The 25,982-nt window shown below is 52.9% G+C and overlaps 1 protein-coding gene across 1 annotated transcript; it reads right to left on the bottom strand.

Annotated features, from left to right (window-relative positions):
• Positions 1 to 699: 699 nt before the first annotated feature.
• LOC121155259 (NADH-cytochrome b5 reductase-like) lies at positions 700 to 25,820 on the bottom strand. The gene is made up of 7 exons (XM_040978509.1): positions 25,786 to 25,820; positions 21,110 to 21,412; positions 19,462 to 19,610; positions 15,885 to 15,972; positions 11,434 to 11,538; positions 8,159 to 8,362; positions 700 to 3,154 (listed from the first exon to the last, which is right to left on the bottom strand). Exons 2-7 carry the CDS (start codon positions 21,308 to 21,310, stop codon positions 2,951 to 2,953), a joined length of 951 nt encoding a protein of 316 aa, XP_040834443.1. The 5' UTR covers positions 21,311 to 21,412; positions 25,786 to 25,820; the 3' UTR covers positions 700 to 2,950.
• Between the last annotated feature and the right edge of the window lie 162 nt (positions 25,821 to 25,982).

The raw sequence follows: 25,982 nt of genomic DNA, 5'->3' as shown, positions 1-25,982 counted from the left end.
CAGGGGTCACAAGCAGTGGCTTATTTTGTACCCGTGACACCTGCCCCAAGCCTGCATTGTTACAGTTGGTGTCTCCTGCTGAGCACCCAGCGTCATGTTTGGCTTCTGAGTTTTCTAAGTAGAGGGAGCTCCCTGCATCTGTCCTTTGATGACGCACTTTTCCCTGGATGACAGTGCTTTTCGCATCAGGACACTCAGTCTGCGTGGTGTGGAGGAGGGAATTGCGAAACCAGCATGTGGGTGAAATGCAGTGAGGAATGTAGCCATCACTTCTGCACAGGCACCGGCCCCCTCAGTCCCTTCAGCAGCTGCCATGCTTGGGACTCATATATACAGAGCACATGGGCTTGATCTGCGCATGGAACTGAGCACACTCGGATGACTTCCTGATGTCTGCATCAAGAGCCTCCCTTTCCCCACTGCAGCATCATACAGTGGTCATGACATGCAGCAGGGACTACTGTCAGGAGAGAAGGGGGAGGAGAACTTCACCCTCAATTTCAAGAGGCCCCCCCTTCCCATACCTCAGCCACTGCTCTTAGCAGCATGCAAGGCCCAGCCTTGTGTCCAGCCTTTTGGCACCATAATATCAAGAGCACGGATAAGCCCTCACCCGTGTCCCATGACAAAAGATCCACCAGCAGCCAGTGTGTGCAGACCCAACATGAAGCAAATGAAGGGGCTATTGAGACCACTGGGTGCCTCGTCTGATATTGAAAGGTCAAACATCTGTATTGGGATAGAGGGAGACACAAAAGAACCAGCCCAGACCCTCCAGCCTCTGGCCCAGAGGCATAGATGTGACCCCGGCTCTGTGATAGGCCAGGCCATAGCCCACGCCTTTCAGTCTCAGCACCCCAACCCTCCTTTCGGTAGCCTTTTAGAATTACAGTCACACATCACTTGATGGCAGGAATATTCCAGGAATGGCATGATCAGCAGTGTCGACACTGTACAAACAACACCGAGGTCACCTGGTGATGTGAACATATGGGACTATTGTCATGTGTGGTTCATGGCTGACAAAGATGCTGTCATGTGGCAAATGAGACTGTTCATGTTTAGTTCCTGCCTTACTTTGCTGGGCTAGGAGTTTCTGAAAGGGAAGCCCTGCGCCTGCTTTGTTTGCTATTGTTTTCTGGGGTCTGGGAAGGAGTCAGGTTGATCACGAGCTCTCCTTGGAGGATTTCTGAGAACAGAGGAGAGGGAGAAGTAGACCTGCAGACTGCAGGACTCTGAGAGGGGCAGAGGCTCACAGGCCAGGCAGGCTGGTCACAGTGACCACTATAGACTTCTGGCTCTGTGGGAGGGGCCTTCGTGCTCTCAACACTGTGCTAGCCTGGGCTACTGCAGCATCCTGGAGCACAGGTTGCAGAATTTATCAACTGCACTTGGCACTGCTGGAGAAAGGGTGGGTTTCCCGGGGTGGGTGTGGCCCGGGCAGGCCCTGAAAGCCTGAAGAAAGTATTCGATAGTTAGCAGTGAGCTTGGGATACTCTGGGTTGGACAGCAAAGTGTCTTCAGTGTTGATCTTTGTGGAACCTTCAGGGGCTCATAGGCACAAGATTTCCACAGGAGTTTCAAATGGTAGCCGAGTGTTTGCTTGCATCCATGTGTACAAGCATGGAATCCTGCCTAGGAAACACAGTCTGAAGCCCCTGGCATGTCCTCTGTTTGCGAATCATGATTGCTTATCCAAGATGGCACAGCAGAGAGATCTGTTGCAACTTTTTAGGTGGACTGGAAAAACCCTTTTACACAAATGAAATCACTCCAAAGTCCCAAGATACCAAGAGAGTAAAAATAGAACTGCTCAGGTAGAAATGGGAGCGGCACAGCCCCAGCCCTGTGCCTCCACTGCAGACTAGGCAAGGAACCCCAGGGCTCCGTGGAGCCCAGTATGAAAAACACTGCCACAGAACCACAAGTCTGGGGTGGAAAATTGGGAGACACCTAGCACCTGCTGTTCATCGTTTGCCTGCAGGGTAGTCATTTAGCCACACCCATGCTTGTTTGCCTGGCTGCTCTGTGGAGTCTGGAACTTTCAGCTTTGATATGATGACTGTGATGTTATGACTGTAAAACTGCAACTCTAAGCTGGCATGAGCTGCCCCTGCATGCTGTGACCTAGACTACAAAAAGCAGCATCCAGGCACTGCAGTGTGCCACCCAGGGGTGCTAGGTTCTTGGGGCAGCCATGCTCTGAGCAGGCTGGAGGGGGCAGAGTGGGTGGCCTGGAATCTGCAGGCAACCATGGTGGGCAGAGCCAGGAGAGGGACCCAGGGCTCCTGACTCCTGCTCTATCTTTAGATCTCCATAGCAACTGTCGCCAGGGTACCGTGTGCGCAGAAGGCCCAGGCAGAACCAGCTGCCTCTGGAGGAAGGAGGGGTTCTGCCTTGCATGCCTCTTCTTCAGCTGGGGAATGGGCACAGTGCTGGGCTCCTGAGCCAGGGAAGGGAAACAGAGTGCTTGGGGCAACAATGCCAGGGTCATCTGGGGCCCCACCATGCCCTGTGACCACAGCCCTCTCACAGCTCCAGAACCTTCTGCATGTCTGGGCTCATGGCACTGGAGGTGTACAAGGCAGGGTCCTCCTCCCAGGGCTCGCAGCACCCCAAACACACAAGGGGCACCTCATGAGCAAGGGCTGAGGCCAGTAGCAATCTGGTAGGTTGGGCCCAGAGAAGCTCCTCCCACTTTCCCTCTCCAATCTCAAGCTAGGCCTGACACCTAGGTGGGCTGCAGGCCTCTTCTGGCTCCTACTGCCTCCTGTAGGCATCTATATAAGGCATCTCTAAACAACCTCAGGGGCTGATCAAAGTGCAGGTTCCCAGAGGTAAGGGCACCTGCTGAAGGCCACCTGGCCTGGACTCTATGTCTTCTGACTCTGGCCTATGACCCACCCAGTATGTGCATAGCCTGGGTTATGCAAGTGGCAGGGCACCAGGGTTAGAAGAGGAAGTAAGAGTCCTCGGCCAGGCCCACGTCCTGCAGACATTTGGCCATGTCAGTGGTGAAGTCAGCCGAGCCACAGACCAGCGCAAAGGGCTTTTTCCGGCAGCTGCGGAACAGCTCCTCAATCAGCTCCCGGCCTAGGCGGCCCAAGCGGGTCTTGTCCCGGTAGCTCCAAGGCAATCGCTCCATGGAGTTCTCCTAGGAAGATAAGAAAGGGAGGACATGGAACCTGACACCATGGCTCAGTTGGCTAATTTCCCTTTGTAAGAATTAGGATTTGATCAGGATAATACTCTGCTGGCTCTACCTTCAGACCAGAGAAGGTCTCCCCAACAAGCCATTAAACTTATCTGGACAATAAGATGCTGGACTCTATGCTTGGTATATGCTTGCAATGAAGGAATCTCAACTGAACTTGAACTGTGGTTATGCAACAAGGTGGAGGAATCCACCATGGGGGGAAGGGTTTGGGGAAGGGTGGGGGGAATCCCAGTACTTATAAAACTGTGTCACATAATGCAATGTAATTAATAAAAAAAAAATCAGGATTCTATACAAGTGCCGGTTTGTGTCCTGGCTGTTCCACTTTCCATGCAGCTCCCTGCTTGTGGACTGGAAATCAGCAGAGGATGGCTCAAGCTTTGGGACCCTGTACTCAAGTGGGAGATCCAGAGGAAGCTCCAGGCCCCTGACTTCAGATCAGCTTATCTCTAGTGGTTGTGGCCATTTGGGGAGTGAACCAGGGGATGGAAGATCTCTCGGTTTCTCCCCTCAGTAGATCCGCCTTTCCAATAAAACTAAATAAACATTTAAAGAGAGAGAGAGACAAAGGACATGATCATTAGGGGCCCTCAGGGGTCATATTGTTGGTTTTTCTCAGCCAAAGAGGAAACCTGAGGCAGAGGGGGCAGGAAGGCAACCTGGACCAAGCCCTACCAGGTACTTCTCAGTGCCCTGTCTGTTGGCACAGGGCAGGACCGGGTGAAGCCCCCTCCTCTAAGCACACAACAAAGTCAGGGATAGCACCAGGATCAGAACCAGGGGCCCCCCACTTCCTGTTCCTCCCCAGTAGCCACTGTAACCTGCTGCCATGTGAGCCATGTTTTCTTCCCATGACTGGGTGTCTCAGCACCTTCCCGAGGTGCCTTCAGATATTGGGGCACTCACTCGTTCATTAGCAGACATTTCCTGGGCTCTGTGCCAGGTGTAGTACAGGGCCCTGGGGACCTAGTGGCCACACAACAGACAAGGTTCTGGGCATTGTTCCCCCTGTGTACCTGTGGCTCCAGGCAGCAACGCCTTCACCGAGATAGGGGTTCCTTCCTCCTACAGACTGAGGCCGAGCTGGTCCTGCAAGGGGACATGGTGCTCCAAGGGACCCAGCTCCTCCTTCTGCCATATTAGCCCCTGGTTTGTGGTCCTCTTCCTCAGGTCAGAGAGGAAAAGCTCCACTTCCAGCAGGCTTGGAGGAATTTTGTCTGTCCTTTAAACACTTCGACCTGTCTATTCACCCACTTGATTTATCTGAAAGGCAAAGTGATGGAGAGCCAGAAAGAGGGGGTCTTCCATCCTCTGGTTCACTCCCCAAATGTCTGCAACAGCTGTGGCTGAGCCAAGCCGAAGCCAGCAGTCAGGCACTTCCCCTAGGGTCTCCCACCTGAGTGTCAGGGTAACTGAGTAAACACTTGGTGCCTCCCTGGGTACACATCAGCAGGAGGCTGGGTTGGAAACTGAGGCAGGGGCAGCACTTGGCCCTAGGCACTCTGATACAGCATGTGGCTGTTCAGAATGGCAGTTTAATCTGATGTACAACAATGTCCACCCCTTGGGGAAACAATATAGCATATGCATAGGGGTGTGCTTAAGGCACAGGGGTTGAGTTACCAACTGTGACAATTGTATCCTATATTAGAGTCCCTGGGTTTCAATGCCAGCTCTGCTTTCTATTCATGAGCACCCTGGAAGACAATGAGCAGCAATATTTGGCTCAAGTCCTTGGGTCCCTACCACTCACACAGGAGGCCCAGGATGAGTTCCTGGTTCCCAGCTTCAGTTAAGCCCAGTCCGGTTCTTAGAGGAATCTGAAGGTGAACAGTAACTGGAAGATCTCTCTCTGCCTTTCAAATGAATTAATTTTAAAATGAACATATGCGTAGCAAAGTGAGCAAATTATTAAGTATTTATAGAGAATTTAAATGAAAAGAAGGACTCACATAAACAGCACACAAACAAAGATGCACAAAACACCTGAGCAGGGCACTGCCCTTGCAGATCCTGGGGGTGTGCTGCTGGTTCCTGGGGTGGGGGGCTAGGATGCAGTGGGCTGCAGCTGGACTCCTCACCACTCCCCCTTCCTGCTTGGACCCACCCTGTGCTTTCCACCAAGTGACAGCCACAGCTCTGAGCCACAGGAATAGGGGCACCAGCTACGAAGGTCCATGTCTGGGGAACAACCACAGCGTAACTGGTTAAAGGCTCTGCAAGGAGATACCTCCGTTCCCCGAGCCTGTGCTCACACAGCCTTGGACCTGCATGTTCCACACTTGGTCCCAGCCACAGGCCTCTGGTACCAGACTGGCAATGGGTGGGGAGAGGGAATAATCCTCTCCCCTCCCGCCAAGGAACTAGATCTGTTTATTTCTATTTATTTATTTTAGTTGAAAGGCAGAGTAAGAAAGAGAGGGAGGGAGCAAGAGACAAAAAGAGAAACAGACCTTCCATTTGCTGCTTTACTCTCTAAATGATCACAATAGCTGGGGCTGGGCTAGGCTGAAGCCAGGAGCCTGGAGCTGCACCCAGGTCTCCTGTGTGGGTGGCAGGGACTCAAGCACTCGGACCATCACCCCCCTGCCTTCCCAGATGCATGAGCAGGGAGTGAAGCAGCAACAGAGCAGCTGGGGCATGAATCTCAGGCAGTGCTCCTAGCCGTGCCTCCCCCTCCTCCTGCCCATTTCCCCCAGGCTTCCCTGGGTTCAGCTGAGCACCCCCTGTCCTGAGACATGCTAGATGGGCTGCCTAGGTGGGGACCCTGTCCACAACGGTGATGCAGCAGGTGGGGGGGGGGGGCAGACTGGGGCTCCCAGCCAGCTTATGTAATGGATCTGCACCTCAGCAGAGATTTCAGAGATAAGGTAATACTGGGCAAGGAAAATGGGATGAATAGCACGAGCAAGGGTCTAGCAGCCAGAAGCACAGCATGCCAGTACCAACAGTCCATCAGTGACATCAGACACAGCACGCAGGAGGGTAGGCCAGGAGAGGAGGCTGCAGAGGGTGGCAGGGCCACTGGGCTTGGGTTCCCAGTGAGCAGAAGCAGGAGTCTGGGGAAGGCTGGGCACATGGTAGCAATGTGGGCAGACCTACCAGCAGGAGCTACCACAGCCTCCCTGCTGTCAGGGTCCTAACTCCAGCACTATCAGGGTCCCAGCTCCACGCTGAAGAGCTGCTGCTGCTGGTGAACTGAACTCAGCTTTGAGCCCAGGTGCCAATGCCACTGCCACGAAGCCCTCCTGGCTGTGTTCCTGTTGGCGGGCAGCCAGGGCTTAACCTCTGAGCAGGCCAGAGAGGTTCACCACCCAGCTTTCCATGCCTGTTTCCACACTGGTAAAGGGTGTGTGTGTGTGTGTGTGTGTGTGTGTGTGTGTGTGTGTGTGTGTGTTTGGGCCTCCTGGGCCTATGGTGGAGCTTCAATGTTAGGTGCAAATAGCAGAGCTGGCCCAGAACATGGGATGGGTAAAGGGGAACTGTGATCAGTACCCCTTATACAGGCAAGCATCCTGTGAGAAAGGAGTGGGGAGGGCGGTCGTTCTTGGTGAGGTCTTTCTGGAATTCTGTGGGTGGTTTGGGAACAGAAGTGAAGGAAGGCTGGCCCATAGCAGGCTGCCTCTGTCCCCTGCCAATCAGACAGGGCTGACCACTGCTGGCAACAGTGGCTTTTCCTGGCCCTCTCCAAGGCTGTGTGCTAGCCACTGGCCTGGTTGCCTTGCCTTGGACACTTCATATGCACGCACATTCACCTGCAATGGCCCCCATGTTATCTCTCCACAGACCCTGCCTCTGGGGTGCCCAGGTACTTGGACACTGGGGGAGACACCTGCCCCGCCCACAAAGCACTAATACCCACCACAGGCTGCCTCTGAGAGTATATAGTATATGTTATATATATGGAAAATAATATAATATGTAATATATATTCCACATATATGTGGAATAAGTAGTCTATGGTTCACCCCCAGGTAGATGACATGGAGTGCAGGGGAGGCCCTGCCAGACACCCTGACCAGCATCCAGAGACTACAGACCAGAGCAGGCAGGAGAATTACAGCAGCTGAGGACAGGGCATGAAATAAGGAGTTGACTGGGTCCCAGAAAGGGTCCCTCTGAAGGCAGAGAGAAGAGGTCAGGAGGCCATTCTGCTTCCAGATACCACATCTGCAGCAGCTGTCCCCAAGGAGGGACAACGTGAGGTGGTGGCCGGTTTGGGCGTGGTGTGTTTCCCAGAGGTTCATGCAGGAGGTTTATTCTCCAGGGTGGAGGTGCCATGCTGGTGCCATGGGAGCTTTAAGAGGCGGGCCACCTGAAGACGACTGGGTTGTTGGGGGGCACTGCTCTTAGTAGGGACTAATGCAGCTCTCCCCAGACCCTTGAGTTAGTTCCTACAATACACACACACACTGGGCTCCAGCCTTTGGGGTGCTAGGCAGTCCTTGCTGTAGCATAGTAAATGCTGGTGCCATACCTCGGAGCCTTCAGAATCGTGAGCCAGCAATAGGATGTCACTGCTGCAATGGGAAAGTGACAAAAGCAGGAGGCCAGACACAATGGATGCCAGCCGCGGCCAAGGCAGCTCCTACTCTGCACCTGGCAGTGTGCTAAATGCAGAGCATGAACACTGTATGTGTCTGGCCTTGGGGCCCTGCCCTCCTCTACCTGCCTGTCCTCCTTGCCCATGGCCTTGTGTGACTGATCTGATGACACCAGGGGAAAACAGGAGGCAGCTAAGCACAATGGGTCTGAGCTGGGGCTCCAGACTTGGTCAAACCCCAGGTGAGATCAAACCTTGGCCACACCAGGCTGGCACCTGTAACCTCACTGAACCACTGTGTCCTCATCTGCAACATGCACTGGGGTTACCTGCCTCAGGGGACCAGGACAGGTGTCAGCTGACTGCATGGTCTCAGTCAGGGAAGAAAGTGACCTCACCTGGCTGAGCACGAAGAAGGTGCGCACGTTCCAGAAGCGGGCCTGTTCCTGGAGGAAGGTTTTCAGGTAGATGCCCTCGAAGGTCTGGAAGCAGCAGACCAGAGTGACAAAGGTCTCGTCCTCCGCATTGTCTGTGATGCTCTGCAGGATGGGCACCATGGGGGCCAGGCCCGTGCCCGCAGCCAGCATGAGGAGCTCACCATGCTGGGGGCAAGAAGTGGGCATGGGACAGGTGTATGTGTGCACAGGGGGTCTCATGTCGCCACCCACCACACGGTCTTCTCCTAGGCTTGCTGAAATCGGATAGCATTGTCCTTCTTGGACACTCCCCCAACTCATGTCCCCTTCTCGACTCCTGCCTGTGACAGGCACATGAGTGCTGAGAAGCACGGGCTGTGGGATCTTGAGGCTGGAAGGAACCTAACAGGGGAGGCTGCCCTAGAGTGGGCTTGGTGCTTCACAAAGCACCTGTATTAGGACTCTCCACTTCAACACTTTCACAACAGGGAGCTTACCATTTCCCACGGTGGGGCAACTTCCCTAGCCAGGGAGCCTTCCTACCGCATCTGAGTTGACACTTGCTCCCACCAAAACTGTGCCCCCCAGGTCCTGGTCTCTAAGCTGCTTTCTTTGCCCCAGGACAGCCTGGCAGAGATCTCAGAACCCAAGCATGGACCCAAGCCTGCTCTTCTCTACATTATATGGCCTCACACTTGGCAGTACCCAGCACCTTAATGGCACCCAAGAGCTGTGCGTTGGGCCTCAGGTCCTGGGACTGGTACTGTGGCCTAATGAGCTGCCACCTGCAATGCCAGCATCCCACATAGGCACTGGCTTAAGTCGTGGTTGCTCCACTTTCAATCCAGCTCCCTGCACATGTGTCTGGAAAGGCAATAGAAGGTAAGCTAGGTGCTTGTAGGCTCCTGCGCCCATGTGGGAGATGTGCAAGAAGCTCCTGGCTTTTGCCTGGCTCAGCCCAGGGATGTTGTGGTCATCCGCGGAGTGAACCAATAGATGGGAACATTTCTCTCTCCCCCTTTCTAGTTTTCAAAAAAAGAAAACAAAAACAAATAAACAAAAATACCCTTAGGTCCTACCTAAGAGGCTCTTGGCCTCTGCAAAGGGACAATCCTCTTCAAGGTCAGGGCCTTACAGATGAGCATGTGACTCCTGCCCAGATACTCATCCCCATGTACACAGGCCTCTGTGTACCCATCTCCAGCAGGGTGGTCTAGGCAAGGTCCCCAACACACCTGTGTCTCGGCTTCTCCAGCAGTGAAAAGCAACAGCCATTCCTCACAGTACCAGCTATCCCAGCACTATTGTGGGGCATCAGTGAGCCAGCACAGTTGTGCCTGGTACCCAGCCTGGGCTGCCTACAGTCAGGTTCCTTCTGCTCCTTGGCCCCTCAGACACCCTTCTGTGGGCCATGGCTGGTGTCCAGTGTCCCAACCTGCATTCATAATCTTTCTCTGCCTCCTCCTCTCCCTTGCCTCAGCTTGGCTGTCCTCTAAGAAGCCTTCCCCCGGGCTGGGGAACAGGAGGAAGGTGCTTCCTTTGTGTCCCCACTGCTCCCCATGTATCCTGTGGCGTCACACTGGTCACATGGTGCCACTGTCACCTTGAGGATGATGGGGACAGTACTTGTCTGGCTCAATCTGGGTCCCTAGAGTCAGGCATGGGCACAGCAAGATGATGTGAGATCCACCCACAGTGACGCCGACCACAGAGCAGCAGCAACACAGGGCTGGGCAGAGGGCAGCAGTGCCCAGCAGCCTCATGGAGCAAGCCCAAACTTGCTGCTGTTCTAGTGGCCAGGTGTTAGCACATGAGACACCCTCTCCCCGATCCTGTCCCCTGGCCTTCCCCAAAAAGCACGTGGATTTCCTAGCCACCTGCACATGCCAGTGAGCAGCCATGAGGCATTAGGGCTCCTGCTGAGAATCAACACCTACCTGGTATCTGTGTGCCAGGCCAGGGGCAAGCAGGGCCAGGTCCCGTGCCCTGCTCACACAGAGGCTCTCTTGGCTAAAACGCCAGGCTGGGCTCGGTCAAGGTGAGGAGATCACCATGGGAGGAGATTAGCACGTGCACATCACATGCTCCCACATGCACACGGAGGTAGCAGAGCAAGTGAGGGTGAAACTGAGGGACCTACATAGTGCATGCCAAAGGCAGAGCCTGACACGCAGAGGGTGCCACGTATGGACTCCATATCACTACAGCCACACCCAAACACATGCGTGTACACACATGCACAGAAGAGGGCAGACACCAAGGTCTCAGGCTGGTGTCTCTAACACAGGCATGACTGTCAGTGTTTTTGATTTTCTTCTTCATGTTTCTATCTACTGATTTTTGGGGGAGTGATGAACATGCACTGCATTTGTAATAAGAAAAAAATAATACATGCTATTTTTAAATGAAACGGAAAGCACAGTGAGGTGAGCAGGATTCACCTGCTCTCATGTCTTCATGTGGCTTTGCTTTCCTCATTATTCAGGTGATAGGTATGCTGTGTACATCATTTGGAAAGTATGATGAAGAAAATAAAATCACCTGTAACTCCAGAGCAGCCAGAGCTGCGCATGTGTCACGGCACTGTCCTTTCCTAATTCTTCCATGCTTATTGAGTTTTCCAACCTGCTGCGTATTCCCCTGGGCTTAGTGTGTGTCCCTGGTTCTCACAGTATTTTAAGTTGCAGCATCATGTATAAATGTCCCTTAAAGACCCAGGACCATATTGCACCCAGCACCTGTAGCCCTGTGTTCTTCACTTTTACTCCACTGCTGGAAATACAGCTGCTTCCAGACTTTGGTTGTCATAAAGATACCACGAAAGTGTACAACAAAGAGACGGCATTCTCGGTTCTTCCCCACAGGCCGGACTCACAGAAGGGGCAGCCCTGAGCTGGAGAATGCAGGATCCAGAGCCCCCTGACATTCAGTGCTAACCCGCTTGCCAGACAGGCATCGGTCTCTGAGAGGCAGGGGAGGGCATGGGTAGGCCATGGAGATGGATGCTGCCTTCAAGCTGGGGAACAGTGGGTTCCCAGTGACCAGGTGACTGAAACATTAGGGACATGAGTCTGATTTCCTAAACCAAGGGCACATATGTGTAGCCCAGGCATCTGGGCAGGCAGTTTGCCCACCAGCGCTTACTCCTCCTCCTCTGTCTGTCCATAAGGATGTGCTCAGGAGAATGGCATAGTGACATTCCACAGCCTGAAGTCTAACCTGCATGGGCCAAGCTCCACGAGAGAGAAGGCACTGACCTGGTTTGGTTTATAGCAGAAGGCTCCAAAGGGTCCTCGCCAGAAAGCCATGTCTCCGGGTCTCCAGGACTCCACATGCTGGGACATAAGCCCGGTCTGATAGCACTAGAAACAAACACAAGAAGTCCTCAGTGGGACAGCACACTGCCCACTTGCTGTCCTTGTAGATCACACTGCTCACATGCTCCCCTTCTGGATGACACTGCCCACACACTGCCCCCATGGACCAAACTGCCCACACGCTGCCTCCATGGACCACACTGCCCACACGCTCCCCTCATGGACCACACTGCTCACAATGCTGCCCACAGCTGCCCCATGGACCACACTGCTCACTGCTTGCTCATGGCTCTATCTGGGTTATCACATTCCTCTGTTTACTTTTAATATTCATTTATTTAGAAGTCAGAGCTACAGAGACTAACAGAGAAATCTTCCACTTACTGGTTAATTCTCCCAAATGTCAAATTTCCAGGGCTGGGCTAAGTCAAAGTTGGGAGTTTTGAACTCAGTCTGAGTCTCCCACATGGGTGGCAGGCGTCCAAACACACAATCCATCATTTGCTGCTTCCCAGAAAGCTGGCCTGGGAGCCCAGTAGCTTGGATTGAACCAGGCACTGGAATACAGGAGGCAAGCATCCCCATCAGTGGCTTCACCTGTTGCAGCGCAGTCCCCACCCTGCCCTGCCTCCCACACACCATTATCTCATTTCAGTGAGCTGGGACCACCACTTTTTGTAGATACAGCCTGGACACCTGCACACATAGAGACGCTTCTGCACACACTGAGGCTGGGAGGAGCACCCACAGGGTCTGAGCATTCATAAGTGTGCTCACCCCAACCACCTGCAGGAACCACATACCTAACAACAGGGAGGGGCGAGCCAGGTGACAAGTCACAATAATCAAGGCTCCACCTCAGTGTCTGCGAGACAACAGGGAGTGGTGGGGACATTACAGAGCTAGTGAGTGGAGGCTCCTTCTGAGGGCCAAGACATTTTACAGGTGCCAGTCTAGTCTGAGGGGCTACTCACACCCCATCTCTTACCTTCCGAAAACGGACAAGAAATCTCTAATTTATTTAAAATCTTGCAAAAGTCACCAATTCATTTAACATTTTGAAACATGTTAGAAGGTGAGTGGTGAGGCACAGAGGATTAAGCTGCCATTCAAAATGCCTACAGCCCATGTCAGAGTGCTTGGTTCAAGCCCTGGCTGCTATGCTTCTGCCTCAGTGCCCTAGGAAGCAGTGGAGAAAAATGGGCTCAAGTTACCTGGGCTCCTGGTCGCTCGTGGGAGACCAGGTAGGAGTTCCTGGTTTCTGACTTTGACCTTGCCCAGCCCTGGCTATTGTAGCCATTTGGGAAGTGAACCAGTCGATGGAAGATCCATTTCCCTCTCTGCCACTTTGCCTTTAAAACAAATAAATCCTTAAAAAAAATGTGTGAGAAAAAATGTGTGGGCTGGGTTTGCACGCCACCCATTTTTAATCTCTGGATCACCCTGCACCCTCTCCTGGCAGAATGAGAATTGGAGGTTTTAGGAGGGGTTCCGGGGCTCCTCTACGTGGTGGGGCATGCCTGCTCAGTGTTGGGTGCAAAGCTGGTGTTGTGGGACAGAAAATTACCTTGAAGCTCCATGAAGACAGCTAGTGTCTGAACCACAGATAGACTTTGTGTTTGAAGGAATCAACCAAGCAATCTCGATTGAGCCTGTCCCTAGAGGAGCTCATAATCTTGGAAGGCAAAGACCATCTACCACACCCATGAGAGAGAAAGTTCTAGCAAGAATCCTGAGGCAAATATTGGCACTTTCACAGAGTGACATCAAGGGTGACTTCCTGGAGGCAGAGGAAGCATTTGGGCTAGACCTTGAAGGACCAGGCAGGAAAGAATTCCCTGGGATGGGAGCAGCATGGTAGGGAGGACATTAATTAGGAGTGGGGCAGGTCGGTTCATGTTTTGGGAATAGCCAAGTGGATGTGGTAGGAGAGGTGAGGAGATGCCCAGGGGGCAGGACACCATGTGCAAAGAGAACATAGCCAGGCTTGAGGGAGACACTGGGTGCTGCCCCCTCACAGCTGATTTCCAGCACCACAGCCCCTTCCACGACCATCCTGACCTCCTTGGACAGCACCTGCAGGAGGAAGGTAGTCCTGGCCTAACCTAGAAGGTCTGGTGCGAGGCCGCGCTTGTGTGTCTTGGGACATGTGTGTTTTCTGGCTGTAGTCCTGGTGGGAGGTGAGGTGGATGGAGGGGAGTGCCACAGCCACAGCTGTGGCCTCCAAGGCCTGCAGCACAAGGAGCCTCCCAAAGACCAAGAGAGGGTTTCCCCAGCAGCGCAGGAATGTCCAATGCACACTGGTCCAGCAGAACTGAGGCTGAATTTGCATCCTTCTGCTCAAGATCGTACGACCTTGGGACATGGGCATCCTATGGATTCCAAATTCCTCATCTGGAAAATGGTGTTAGTGGCATCTGCTCTGCAGGGTGGTAATGAGGTGAAGACACTGAGAATAAGGGCTGGAAGCGGGCGTTCAGTGCTTGTAGATGAGGACAACCTGCAAAACCCCGGCCACTTCCTGAGTGAGTGTCTGGCTTCCACTAGCCAGCAGCTTAGGGGTAATTAGGCATCTCTCTAAGTGAGGCTTTCTGGTAAACGAAGGAGAAAATCAGCCGTGCAGCTGGGAGCCATCCAGCCGCCCTGCAGCCCTGCACAGCAGAGGCGCCCAGGCAGCAGCCGGGGGCGGCAGGCCATTTGGAGAGGATTTGTGGGATCTCCCAGGCAAACAGCTGCGTGGAGAAAGGAAAACATCCAAACTGACAGACAAGGGGAGAAGCACGCAGCCTCCGAAGGCAGCCAGGGAAGACAGGAGCCGGAGCCAGAGCATAGCCAGGGGCTCACAGCCAGGGCCAGGAGCCTGGAGGTGGGGGTGGTGGGGTGGGGTGGGGCGCTCACAGCCAGGGGCAGGGGCCAGAGCTGGGGGCTCATAGCCAGGGGCAGGGGCCAGGGCTGAGGGCTCACAGCCAGGGGCAGGGGCCAGGGCTGGGGCTTTCAGCTGGGGCAGGGGCCAGGGGCCAGGGCTGGGGGCTCTCAGCCAGGGGTAGGGACAGGGTCCAGGGCTGGGGGCTCACAGCCAGGGGTAGGGACAGGGTCCAGGGCTGGGGGCTCTCAGCCAGAGGCAGGGTCGCGGCAAGGGCTGGGGGCTCACAGCCAGGGGCAGGAGCCAGGGTGGGGAGGGGCTCTCAGCCAGGGTCAGCGGCCAGGGCTGGGGGCTCACAGCCAGGGGCAGGGGCAGGAGCCAGGGCTGGGGGCTCACAGCCAGGGGCAGGGGCAGGGGCCAGGGCTGGGGGCTCACAGCCAGGGGCAGGGGCAGGAGCCAGGGCTGGCCTCAACCACCTTGTCACTGCTTACTAGCCCTGCAGCCTCGGTCCTCCTGGGGACTTGGGGTGAAAGATGACCCGGATGTGAACACTGCTCCTCAACATGAGCATGCCCATTAAGGAAAACATGGTCCAGGTTTATCCAGTAGGCTGACCAACTGCCATGTCTGTTAAGTTAGCAATTTTATTAATTCAACCTAATGATTCTTTCCATATCATTGAGCAGAAGCCTCACATACAGTTGTTGCCTATTCCTGGGAATTCTAGAACATTCTGTATCCAACCCACTTAGTCAACCTTACTTCTGCCAACTCCTCCACTTGCTGCTCCTAAGCACCTTCTCCTTCTGTTCCCAGGTGATCCATGCCCCTTCTCCCTGCCACTGCCCATTTTTGGTCCTCTTTGCAGACTCCAGGCAGGCATCCCTCCCCGACCCAACTCCCCAAGGGGTGATGTCAGCTTTGTTCCGCTCATGGGGCCCTCGGCAACCCACTGAGGCTGGACAATCTCAATATAAACCCCTTCTGTTCCAAGTGAAAGCACTGACTTCCCCAGCTCAGACCTCCCCTGTGGCTGTGCCCCGCCCTCAGGTTTCCCCCACACTCCCCTTGCTTCCTGTCCTTGCATACAGCCTGGATGCCCACCTGCCTTCCCTGCACCCCGGCTGCCCTGAGTTGCACTGGGCTTTGTCGGTCACCACTTTGTTCAGGTCTGCTTCCTGGTCCTGGGGAAGGTGCTGGGCCCAACTCACCTGCAGATCTCAGTGCCCACACAGGGCAGAGATGGGGGCCTTGGTCACTGTGGCCCTGTTGGTGTGGGTACAACACTGACAGAGTTCCTTTTCGTTTCTCCAAAAATCTTCCAGTGCCCTCAGTGGGTGGTCTGGTAGCCCTCCCCGCCCCCTCCATCTGAAAGGAGAAAGCAGAAGGCTTCCTTCATTCAAACCTGCTCTTCCCCCTGCTTGAGCGCTGCCTTCTCTTCCACCATGGAAGTGGCCTCATCCCAACCGAGCTGACTCAGGGGGTCCTGGGCCGTGGCACCTTCAGGCACCCTCAGGAGTCAACTCACCTTAATCAAAACATCAAAGTACCCTTCGGCATGGGCGGGGCTGATGGGTGTGTAGGCTCTTTGGACTTCCAAGCCATTTACTCTTCCTCTGGGAAAAGACAAGCACCCAGTTAGGCAGTCACTCAGCAAATAGAAGGGAAGAGGGGTTCACTTATACTCAGAAGTCTTTACTGAGTGGCAGGCAAAGTACAGAGAAAGAAGGGCATTGGCCTGTGTGGGGACAATGCTATGTGCTACTTGCTCTGTGCTATCCCACATGGGCACTGGTTCCAGTCCTGGCTGCTCCACTTTCAATTCAGCTCCCTGCTACTGCACCTAGGAAGGCAACGGAAGATAGCCCAAGTTGTTGGGGCCCTGTACTCATCTAGGTGACCTAGATGAAACTCTTGGGCTTCAGCCTGGTCTAGCTCTGGCTATTGTGGCCATCTGGGGAGAGAACCAGTAGATAAAGATCTTTGTCTCTTTCTAACTCTTTAAAAGAAACAAACAAATTAATAAATAGCTCATGCTATGACATATCAGGGCAAGCCTCTACTTGCAGCACCAAATAAATAAGAAAATAAGTAAGTAAATAAGTAAGTAAGTAAGTAAGTAAATAGGGCCTGGCATGGTAGCCTAATGGCTAAAATCCTTGTCTTGCATGTGCTGGGATCTCATATGAGTGCTGGTTCATATCCTGGCTGCTCCATTTTCCTTCCAACTCCCTGCTTGTGGCATAGGAAAGCAGTAGAAGGCAGCCCAAAGCCTTGGGACCCTGTACCCGTGTGGGAGACCTGGAGGAGGTTCCTGGCTCCTGGCTTCAGATGGGCTTAGCTCTGGTTGTTGCAGCCACTTGGAGAGTGAACCAGTGGATGGAAGATCTTTCTCTCTGTAAATCTGACTTTTCAGTAAAAATAAATAAACAAATACAATAAAGGGCCTGTGCTGTGGCATAACAAAGTAACCCTCTGCTTGCAGTACCAGCATCCCATGTGGGTGCCAGTTCAAGTCCCAACTGCTATACTTGAAATACACCCCCCTGCTAATACACCTGAGAAAGTATTGGAAAATAGTCCAGGAGCTTGGTGTCTGCCACCCATGTAGGAGACCCAGAAGAAGCTCCTGGCTTCTGGCTTCAACTGTCCAGCTCCAGCCATTGTGGCCATTAGTGGAGTGAACCACCAGATGGAAGATCTCTCTCTGCATGTGCATATGTGTTTGTGTCCTTCTCTCTATATAACTCTGTCTTTCAAATAATATAAATAAATAAAATCTTTAAAACACCTTTTAATAAAAGAGTGCTGGTCTTAGCCATGGCTGCGCGTGAGATTCTAGCTCATCTATCCCTCCTGGCCCTTCTCTTTTCAAAACAAACCAAAAAAGTATTTATATATATTTATTTATTTGAAAGAGAGAGAGAGCGAGCTATCTCTTTCATCCATTGGTTCACCACCCAAATGCCCATACAGCCAGGGTTGGGCCAGGATGAAAAGAGTAGCTTGGAACTTCATGCTGGTCTCCTGTGTGGGTGGCAGTGGCCCAAACACTTGGCCCATTATCTGCTGCTTTCTCGGTGTCAGCAGGGAGCTGCACTGGAAGCAAAATAGATGGAACTCAAACCAACATTACGATGTGGGATGCCTGCATTGCAAGCAGTAGCTTAATCTGCAACACCATGCCAGTCCCTTCTCCCCGCCCCTTCTGCACAAAGGGGATGACTACCTGTGTCCTAGACACACGGCCGCTCTGGGATGACAGGTGGTGAGAGTTTCACAGGTGTACTGAGGATGGGGGCCCTCTGAGGGACATTACTGTGGCCTCTCCTGACCTCCTGCTGGTCATACAACTAGGAAAAGAAATCCTGATGACAAGTATTGAACAGGCAGAGCCACATGCCGTGAGCCCAGGAACTGGAAGAGGCTTCAAAGGGCCCCTGGGCCAGAGTCCTGTCACCTGCAGGAATCTTCTCTATAATGTCATTAGCCATCAGGGTAAGGCAACATGAGTGACAGTGATTGCCATGTTGCAGTAAAGACCCATGGGGCAACCAAACTCATGAGACAGATGCTCTCATTGCCTTAACATTAAGCCAAAGATGAATCTAGTGCTTGGAGAAGGGCAGTCACTGACCCTGCTGGAAAGCATCCATGGTTCTGACCTACAGCTGAGGTCCCTCTTCCTCCTCCTCCAGGATTTCCGGAAACACCAAACACTCCTCTCCCAGGGCTGCAGTCTGCACAACTCCTGTAGCATGCAAAGACTGAAAGGGTCCTGTCCCAATGCATCAAAAGCAGGAGGATGAGACAGAAATGTTGAATCAAGTCTAGGACACAGGCAAGGGAGTAAGGAATGGAAAATATGCCACAAATGCAAAGCTCTCGGACATCTGCTCATCATGCAAAGGTTTCAGAGTACCCACTCTCATCCAAGGAACCTGGGATGTTTCCTGGAATCAGGTACTGAGAAAAGACAGGGCACAGCAGGGACAGGAAGGGGAGTAACGGCAGGCAGAGGGAAGGGCCAGGCAACTGCTCAGGACAGGACATGGTGAGCAAGTCAGGAAATGGTGGGCAGCTGAGGAGGCTGAGCCCAGGGGCAAGGCAGAAAGAGGAGAATTAGGCAAGAAAGAGCCTTGGATCAGGAGGAGACTGCAAGGTGTCTGGATATGGGCAAGGGTTACATGGTCAGGTACCACTATAGTGGCAGACAGGATGGAAGAGGTTCCATCTGGAGATGGGAGTTCTGGACACCATTGAGGGCTGAGTGGGATTGTGCCCTACCCTGAGATCCCTCCTGCCCACTGACCAGTGTACTTCAGGCCACAGGCTGAACTGTGCTGAACCCCTATGCCAGTGCACTCAGACCACCAAAAGCACTCTCTCGGTTCTTTCCTTGTCCTCTGGCTGTGCCCCTGCCTCTTCTACTCGCCCACACCGAAAGTGCCAGTGCTCCTGGGCTTGTCCTGTGCCCTCTCCTCTTCCCCTGCCTACACAGTCTCTGGTGGCAGCTGAGCCGGTGCCAGTGACACCCATGTCTGGCGCTCGCATCTCTCCGCTGAGCCCCAGAGCTAGAGGCTCAGTGTTCCAGGAGAGATGTCACAAGGCAGGTAGGGGTGGGAGAAGAGCCAGAGTAGGCTGAGGGGAGGGGTTAGACATCTGCCCAGAGGAGGGTGGGGCTGGGGTGAGTTGGAAGACTAGGGCAGTGATGAAGAGTAACTTGGGAGCCAGGCCATCTGGGCTTGAACCTGGCTCACTGAATAGCAGCAATGGGACACTGGGCAAGCTCCTTCTTCCCGGTGATGCTACCCTTTCCACCACGTGGTGCTAATCTAATTACATCCATACTGCAGACTGCCCGCCCTCACAGCTTGGCATCAATGTTTTCCAACCATGCGATCATGGGCAAACTCCTGCACCTCCCTGACTTCTCTCTGGGGACATGACAAGGACTTGGTGAGGGTGATGCCAAGTCACACCTCGCATTAAACTCTTCCCTCCTGGGATCCTCTGCGTCTACAACGGGCTACGGGGTCTATGGTGAGGCTGAGAAGTGGAGGTCCCCTGGGTCCCAGCTTAGCAAGCCGGGAGCCTGCACCTACCTCAGGATGAGGTGCTGCCCAGGCCGCAGGCCCAGCTGGCTGCTTGCTGGGAGTGCAAACCGCACGTGGTAGGTGTCCTTGGTGACTTTCTCTGTGGCACTGATGCGGAAGCCCACGAAGGTCTCCGGGTTCAGCTGGGAAGGGCAACTCTGCAATTGGAAAAAATCCAACAGCCTGCGCCAGGGCTCGAGCCTGCCCAGGATCCCTTTTGGGCAGTGTCACCCGGCCCTGCCCCATCTACTGCCCTCTCATGCTCTGATCCCATGACTCCTTGAGCCCCAGGATAAAGAACACACGCCACAGGTAACTGTTAAGGTGCCCCAAGGGCACCATGGGTAACCCTGATGCCCTGTATGACTTCCCAAGCTTTATCTTGTCAAGCACAGGCCACCACCTCGTCCTCTGTGTCCTGCCTACCTGAGCTATGTGCACCCCCCAGAACACTCATCTGCGAGGTATGGCTGACCCACTCATCCCGCAAACCTGCCATGCTGAGAATTACTCAATTGAGACATGAATCAAATTTCAACAATGACCTAATCCAACCTCCTTTTACCATAAACAGGAGACTGGCCTACATGTCCAAGGTCACACTGTGAGCAGATATACAAAATTCATGTCTTCAAAGTCTCAGCCCACTGCCTTCAATATTCCTTCCCCTCCTAATACTTCCACCTCCAGGAAGCCGTCTTCGAATACCCTGACTCACAAACCTCTCTCTTAGAAAATACCCACAGCCAACTCATTCCTGGGATACTGCTTACTGCCCCCTGCCTGGCTCTGGAACCCTGTTACCCTGTGGCAGTGCTGACTGTGTCACCATGCTAATGGTAAGCTTCAAGTGTGGTGTCCAAGGCGCCACCTCTAACCTCACAGCATATCCCCATCCAGGCGAGCATGACCTTGCCACCAGCGCTCCGGGGGACCTGGGCACCCTTATAGAGCTGCCTTGTCTTCGGAGAAGAACACTGGGCTTGGTGGCAGGAGAACCAGGACTAGTCCCAGCTCAGTTGCTGGCCCACCTGTAGGGCCCAAGGCAAATCACTGGGTCTCAGTCTCCTCATCTGTAAGAATGAGCTGCTTGGGACTGGCACTGTGGTACAGCATGCTAAGCCTCCACCTGTGATGGTGGCATCCCAGCTGGGCACTGATTCAAAGGCTGGCCATTCCATTTATAATCCAGCTCTGTATTCACATGACCCAGAAAGCAGCAAGAAACGGGCTAGATCATTGAGCCTCTGGCTTTGACCTGGCCCAGCCTTGGCTACTGCAGCCTTTTGGGGGCAATGAACCAGTAGATCAAAGATCTTTCTTTCCCTTAACTCTGCTTTTCAAATTAATCCATTAATCAATTAAAAAAAAAAACCATCCCAAATGTTTCACTTCATTCTACAGAGAGGGAAACAAGGCCTGAGGAGATGCAGGGACTTTGCCTAAAGCCACATGACTGGCAATCAGCTCATGCCCAGGCTGGCTTTGACCCTGACACTCTGCTTCCAGGATGTATACAGGATTCTCTGAGCTCCAGAGTTGGGGAAGGCTTCCCAGTGCAGATGTGCAGGGCCAGGAAAGCAGCCAGGAAGTCCCTGCTCCCTGCCCCCCCATCCTGAACTTACCCCAGCCCTCTGGTCCCAGCAGCTTCTCTCACCTGCGACTTCTGGCCACTCAGCAGGCTCCTGTCCTTGTTGGCTCGAGCTGCCTCCCACCTAGCCAGGTCTCGGTGGTAGAGGTCAAACACGCAGGGGGAGCAGCCGCTGCCACAGCACTGGGAAATCAAGGGTTCCACGGGCCGTAGCTGCAGCCAGGCTTCCTCGCTGTTGTCCTCCTCCTGCTCCTCCTGCTCGTCCATCACCAGCAGGACTGCAGCAGGCTGGGAGAGGAAATCTGGACACGGCCCAGTGAAGGCCAGGCTCTGGGAGACCCCAGCCCCAGGGCCTCTTCCCTTGCTGGCCTAGGAGAGAGAGAACATGAAAGTCCCACGCTAGTTTCCCTTATTCCTTATCCTTTCCCCAAGGCTTGCAGGTGCCAGGTTCCCTGCCACGACTGGGGGTACAGATGGCTCAAGGATGCAGTTGGCTGTTAGAGGGGAGCACTTGTGCTGTGAATGTCAGAAGTGAAGCCCCGGCATGTGGTATACATCTTTAAGGGACTTCATTTCTAGCAAACTGGTTCCACTGCTCCCAAACTGCTTTGGTGTCAGGAGCTAGGAGTCCCTGGGAGACAAGGCTGAGGTCTTAGCCTTTCTCTGACCTATTACAAAGCACAGCCTCGTGTACAGAACATTCCCAGGGCACGGTGAGTGCTTACTTGGTCTGGGAACCAGGCACTTGTGAGGTGTGAGATGCTCCACGGTCCCTACTCTGAAGGTGTCTAGCAAGGTGGTTCATCAGCTTGTGTACTGTGTGCAGATGGGTGTGCAGCCTGAGTGAAGGAGGGAAGTCAGTTCTGGCTCCCTTTTTAGTTTATTTTTTCAAGATGTATTTATTTTACTAGAGAGAGAGACAGAAACAGAGAGAGAAAGAGAGAGAGAAAGAGAGAGAGACACACAGAGAGAATTATCTTCCATTCACTTGTTCACTCCCTAAATAGCTACAATGGCCAGAATTGGGCTGGGTAGAAGCTTCTTCTGGATCTTCCACATGGGTGCAGTGTCCCAAGGATTTGGGCCAGCCTCTGCTGTTTTCCTAAGCACATTAGCAGGGAGCTGGGTGAGAAGTAGAGTAGCTGAGACTAGAACCAGAGTCTATATGGTATACCAGCACCACAGGTGGAAGGTTAGCTACCACACTGGCCCCGGTCTCCTCTTTACATCAATTTCTTACTCCTTAGACAGACTGTTAATGCCAAACAGCTACATGGTGAGAACTGGCTTCATCTTTTCTGCCTCACAACAATAGACCCACCTTCTTTGGTATCTTTGAATTGGTAGAGAAGTTGCCACATTCGTTATGAGTTTTAAGATTTATGGATTTTGGGCCTGGCACGGTGGTGCAGTGGTTAAGGTCCTCGCCTTGCATGCCCGGGATCCCATATGGGCGCCGGTTCTATCCTGGCAGCCCCGATTCCCTTCCAGCTCCCTGCCTGTGGCCTGGGAAAGCAGTTGAGGACGGCCCAAAGCTTTGGGACCCTGCACCCGCGTGGGAGACCCGGAAGAGGCTCCTGGCTTCGGGTCGGCATAGCATCAGCCGTTGCGCTCACTTGGGGAGTGAATCATCGGATGGAAGATCTTCCTCTCTGTCTCTCCTCTCTGTATATCTGCCTTTCCAATAAAAAAATAATAATAATTAGAATAAATAAATCTTTAAAAAAAGATTTATGGATTTTTATTGGACAGTCAGATATACAGAGAGAAGAACAGACAGAGCAGAGGATATTCTGTCTGTTGATTCACTCCCCAAGCGGCTGTAACAGCTAGAACTGAGCCAATACGAAGCGACGAGCCCGGAGAATCTTCCAGGTCTCCCACATGGGTGCAGGGTCCTAAGGCTTTGGGCTGTCCTCAACTGCTTTCCCAGGCCACAAGCAGAGAGCTGAATGGGAAGAGGGGCCACTGGGATTAGAACCATATGGGATCCCGGGAGTTCAAGGCAAGGACTTTAGCCAATAGGCTACCACGCCAGGCCCATCTGTTATGAGTTTAACGAATCCATTGGTTTAAGCTTTATTCAGGCTTTTTTTTCTTTTTCAGCTTTATTTATGATGTAAGTGGCATAGTGAAATACATTGGCACCTGCAATGCCACATCCTATGTGGATACCAGTTCAAGTCCCAGTTGCTCTACTTCCAATCCAACTCCCTGCTAATATGCCTGGAAAAGAAGTGGAAGATGACCCAAGTGCTTGGATCCCTGCCATCCATGTGGGAGATCCAGGCAAAGCTCTTGGCTTCTAGCTTTGGTTCTGGCCATTGCACCCACTGGGAGAGTGAACTAGTGGATAGAGGATCTCTTTTTCTCGCCTCCTCTGTTGTCATTCTGCCTTTCAAATACATTATTTGGTTTACTCCTCCAATAGCTGAAATGGCCAGGGCTGGGTCATGGCTGGGCCAGGCATGAGCTAGGAACTCCTTCTGGGTCTCCTATTGTGACAGCCTGAAAATTCAAAATGGCATCAGTTTTATCAGGCCCTCTAAGTCTACATGAGTCTCAGAGTAAGTAGAAAAACAACTGTTCAGTTGGGGATCCATATGCAGAACCAGAATATTAGAAAGACATCTACTGTCTACCTAAAAACCTGCCTAACTGCAAAACTTACTTCCTTGCTATCAAGCAGGATGTAGCTCTTAGTCCCTATAAATACTTGCCCATTGAGTAGCTTAAAGTACACAACTAATTGGCCTCCAAGAAACGTTAGGAGATCCATCAGAGACAACACCAGACACGGAGATGTTAAAGCCTGACCTTTGTTTGCTGGTTAGGATGGCTGGGACAGCAGTGTCCGGAAAAACTTGGAGTATCTGCTGCGTTGATCCATAGCATCCACTTTTTTTTCCCTTTTTTTAAATCTCAAACTCACAGGCCTCCCAGATAATGAGAGAGATTACAGAGACACAGTACCATAATTAACAATCGTAACTGTTTCAATTGGGTTGCAGGTAGTCAACCTTTCCCTTAACCTCACATTAGTACTCAGCTACAAAGTTTCCCTTAGCCCAGGCTGAAATACAGAAACACAGGACTCAAGTTCCCCCTCCTTAACTTTGCCCAAAGTTAGCCTAGTTGATTGGATAATCTTTGGTCTCACACCAGGGCTAACTTCTTAGTTAATACATAGTTTTTCATGCCAGTGTTGAGTTTAAAAATCCCTGACAATGGCCACTTGGGGCTACTCCTCTCTTCTTTATTGTTAGGAATAAAGATTCCTAAGCTTCTAAGAGCCTGCCTGCCCCTGATTTATTTTTGGGATAGAATTTGTCAACTTACAACATCATGTGGGTGGCAGGGGCACAGATATTTGGGCCAACATCTGCTGTCTTCCCAAGCACATTAACAGGGAGCTGAACTGGAAGCAAAACTGCTGGAACTTGTATTGTCACTCTGACACAGGATGCCCCAGCACTGCACGTGGGGACTTAACCTGACATGCCACAATGCTAGTCCCTACGCCTCTATCTTCTCTAAGGGGCACTATCTTTTTTTTTTTTTTTGTAAGATTTATTTCTATTTATTTGAAAGGCACGATTACAGAGAGGTGGAGCCTAAAAGAGCTTTTCCATGTTGTGGTTCACTCTCCAAATGGCCACAATGGCCAGGGTTGGGCCAGGCCAAGCTGGGAGCCCAGAATCCTATTTCATTCTCCCAGGTGGGTACAGGGGCCCAAACATTTAGGTTGCTCTCTGCTGCCCTCCTAGGCACATCAGCAGAGAGCAGCAGGGAGAACCGGTGCTGTGGGATGCTGGCATCACAGATGGCAGCTGTACTAGCTGTGTGGGAGGCACCATCTTCAAGCCAGGCATGCACACATGCTGAATCTGTGATATGTCTCTAACCACCCATTAAGTTTAAAGGTCAGAGGATCAAGGTAGTCCCTGCCCCTACTCACCTTACACTTCTCATTCCTCTTAAAGAGAAACATGCTCCCCTCTATTTGCTCACTTCTATGGCAAGTGGGGAGCCCGACCCTGAGCACGGCAGGAGCCCAAGGTCTGGGGCCATCACTGTGCCCCTAGCAGGAGACATTAGCAGGAGCCTGGCATCAGGAGTGCGGGCGGGCACTGGGATATGCAGGAAGCTAACACCAGGTCAGCCACCTACCCTGACCTGCACCTTGGTTTCTACGAAGCACTCTATTTGCATCCAGTTTGCATTTATCCATTAAACAGTGACAGTTCTGCAGGTCGTGCTTTAGGTGTAGGGTATACAGCAGGGCAGAAACAAACGCTGCGTTCATGGAACTTACATCCTTGTGGGAGGTACGGTCCTCAAACAGAATCAACACGGAAAACATGCTGGACCGCGGTGTGAGACGTGTTAGAGAAAAATAACTCGGGGAAAGGGACAAGAAGTGTACAGCAGGTGATATGAATCGCTTTGTGCGCTCAACTGTCAGCTCTCAAGTTTCGCGTTCGGCACAGCGCCCAATACACAGCGGGCATGGCCACGGCCTGGATTTCACAAGGTCAAAGAGAAATCCCAAGGAAAAAGCAGGAAAGCAACTCATTCGGCATTTCCGCCCTCCCTTCTGCAGCGAGGGAGACTGAGCAGACAGGAAAGCGCCTCGCGCAAATTCCACCTGCTCACAGGCAGCAGGGATGTTTCCAGCTTCAGCATTCAAGTCCTGGCGCTCTCCTTCACGAACCACCCCAGTCCCTCCAGCGACCACTCACCCACTCTCCTGTGCTGTCCCTCACGTGAGGATCCTCTAGGTCCCGCCCACCGGGAGGCGGGGAGTGCTTGCCGATACGCGCCAATAGGAAAAGTATCACGGCCTGCGAGGCGGCAACAGGAAGGGGAAATCCTGACTGTGATTCGCTGAAGTGTCCGCCGTTCATAAAATTATCCCTGTCGCGCCCAGCCCCTTTTG

Source organism: Ochotona curzoniae, unplaced genomic scaffold (assembly GCF_017591425.1).
Source record: "Ochotona curzoniae isolate NIBS_2020 unplaced genomic scaffold, NIBS_Ocur_1.0 contig_291, whole genome shotgun sequence".
In the NCBI taxonomy this organism is placed as follows: Eukaryota; Metazoa; Chordata; class Mammalia; order Lagomorpha; family Ochotonidae; genus Ochotona; species Ochotona curzoniae.
The sequence above is the reverse complement of the archived record's forward strand: the minus strand, read 5'-3'. Positions and strand labels throughout refer to the sequence as shown.

Excerpts from the sequence above, each read along its gene's own strand:
- LOC121155259 (XM_040978509.1), bottom strand. The coding sequence starts at position 21,310 with ATGGACGAGCAGGAGGAGCAGGAGGAGGACAACAGCGAGGAAGCCTGG. Across the intron at positions 11,539-15,884 it reads ACTTTGATGTTTTGATTAAG|TGCTATCAGACCGGGCTTAT; the intron begins GTGAGTTGACTC and ends GTTTGTTTCTAG. Across the intron at positions 3,155-8,158 it reads CCTTCTTCGTGCTCAGCCAG|GAGAACTCCATGGAGCGATT; the intron begins GTGAGGTCACTT and ends TTATCTTCCTAG.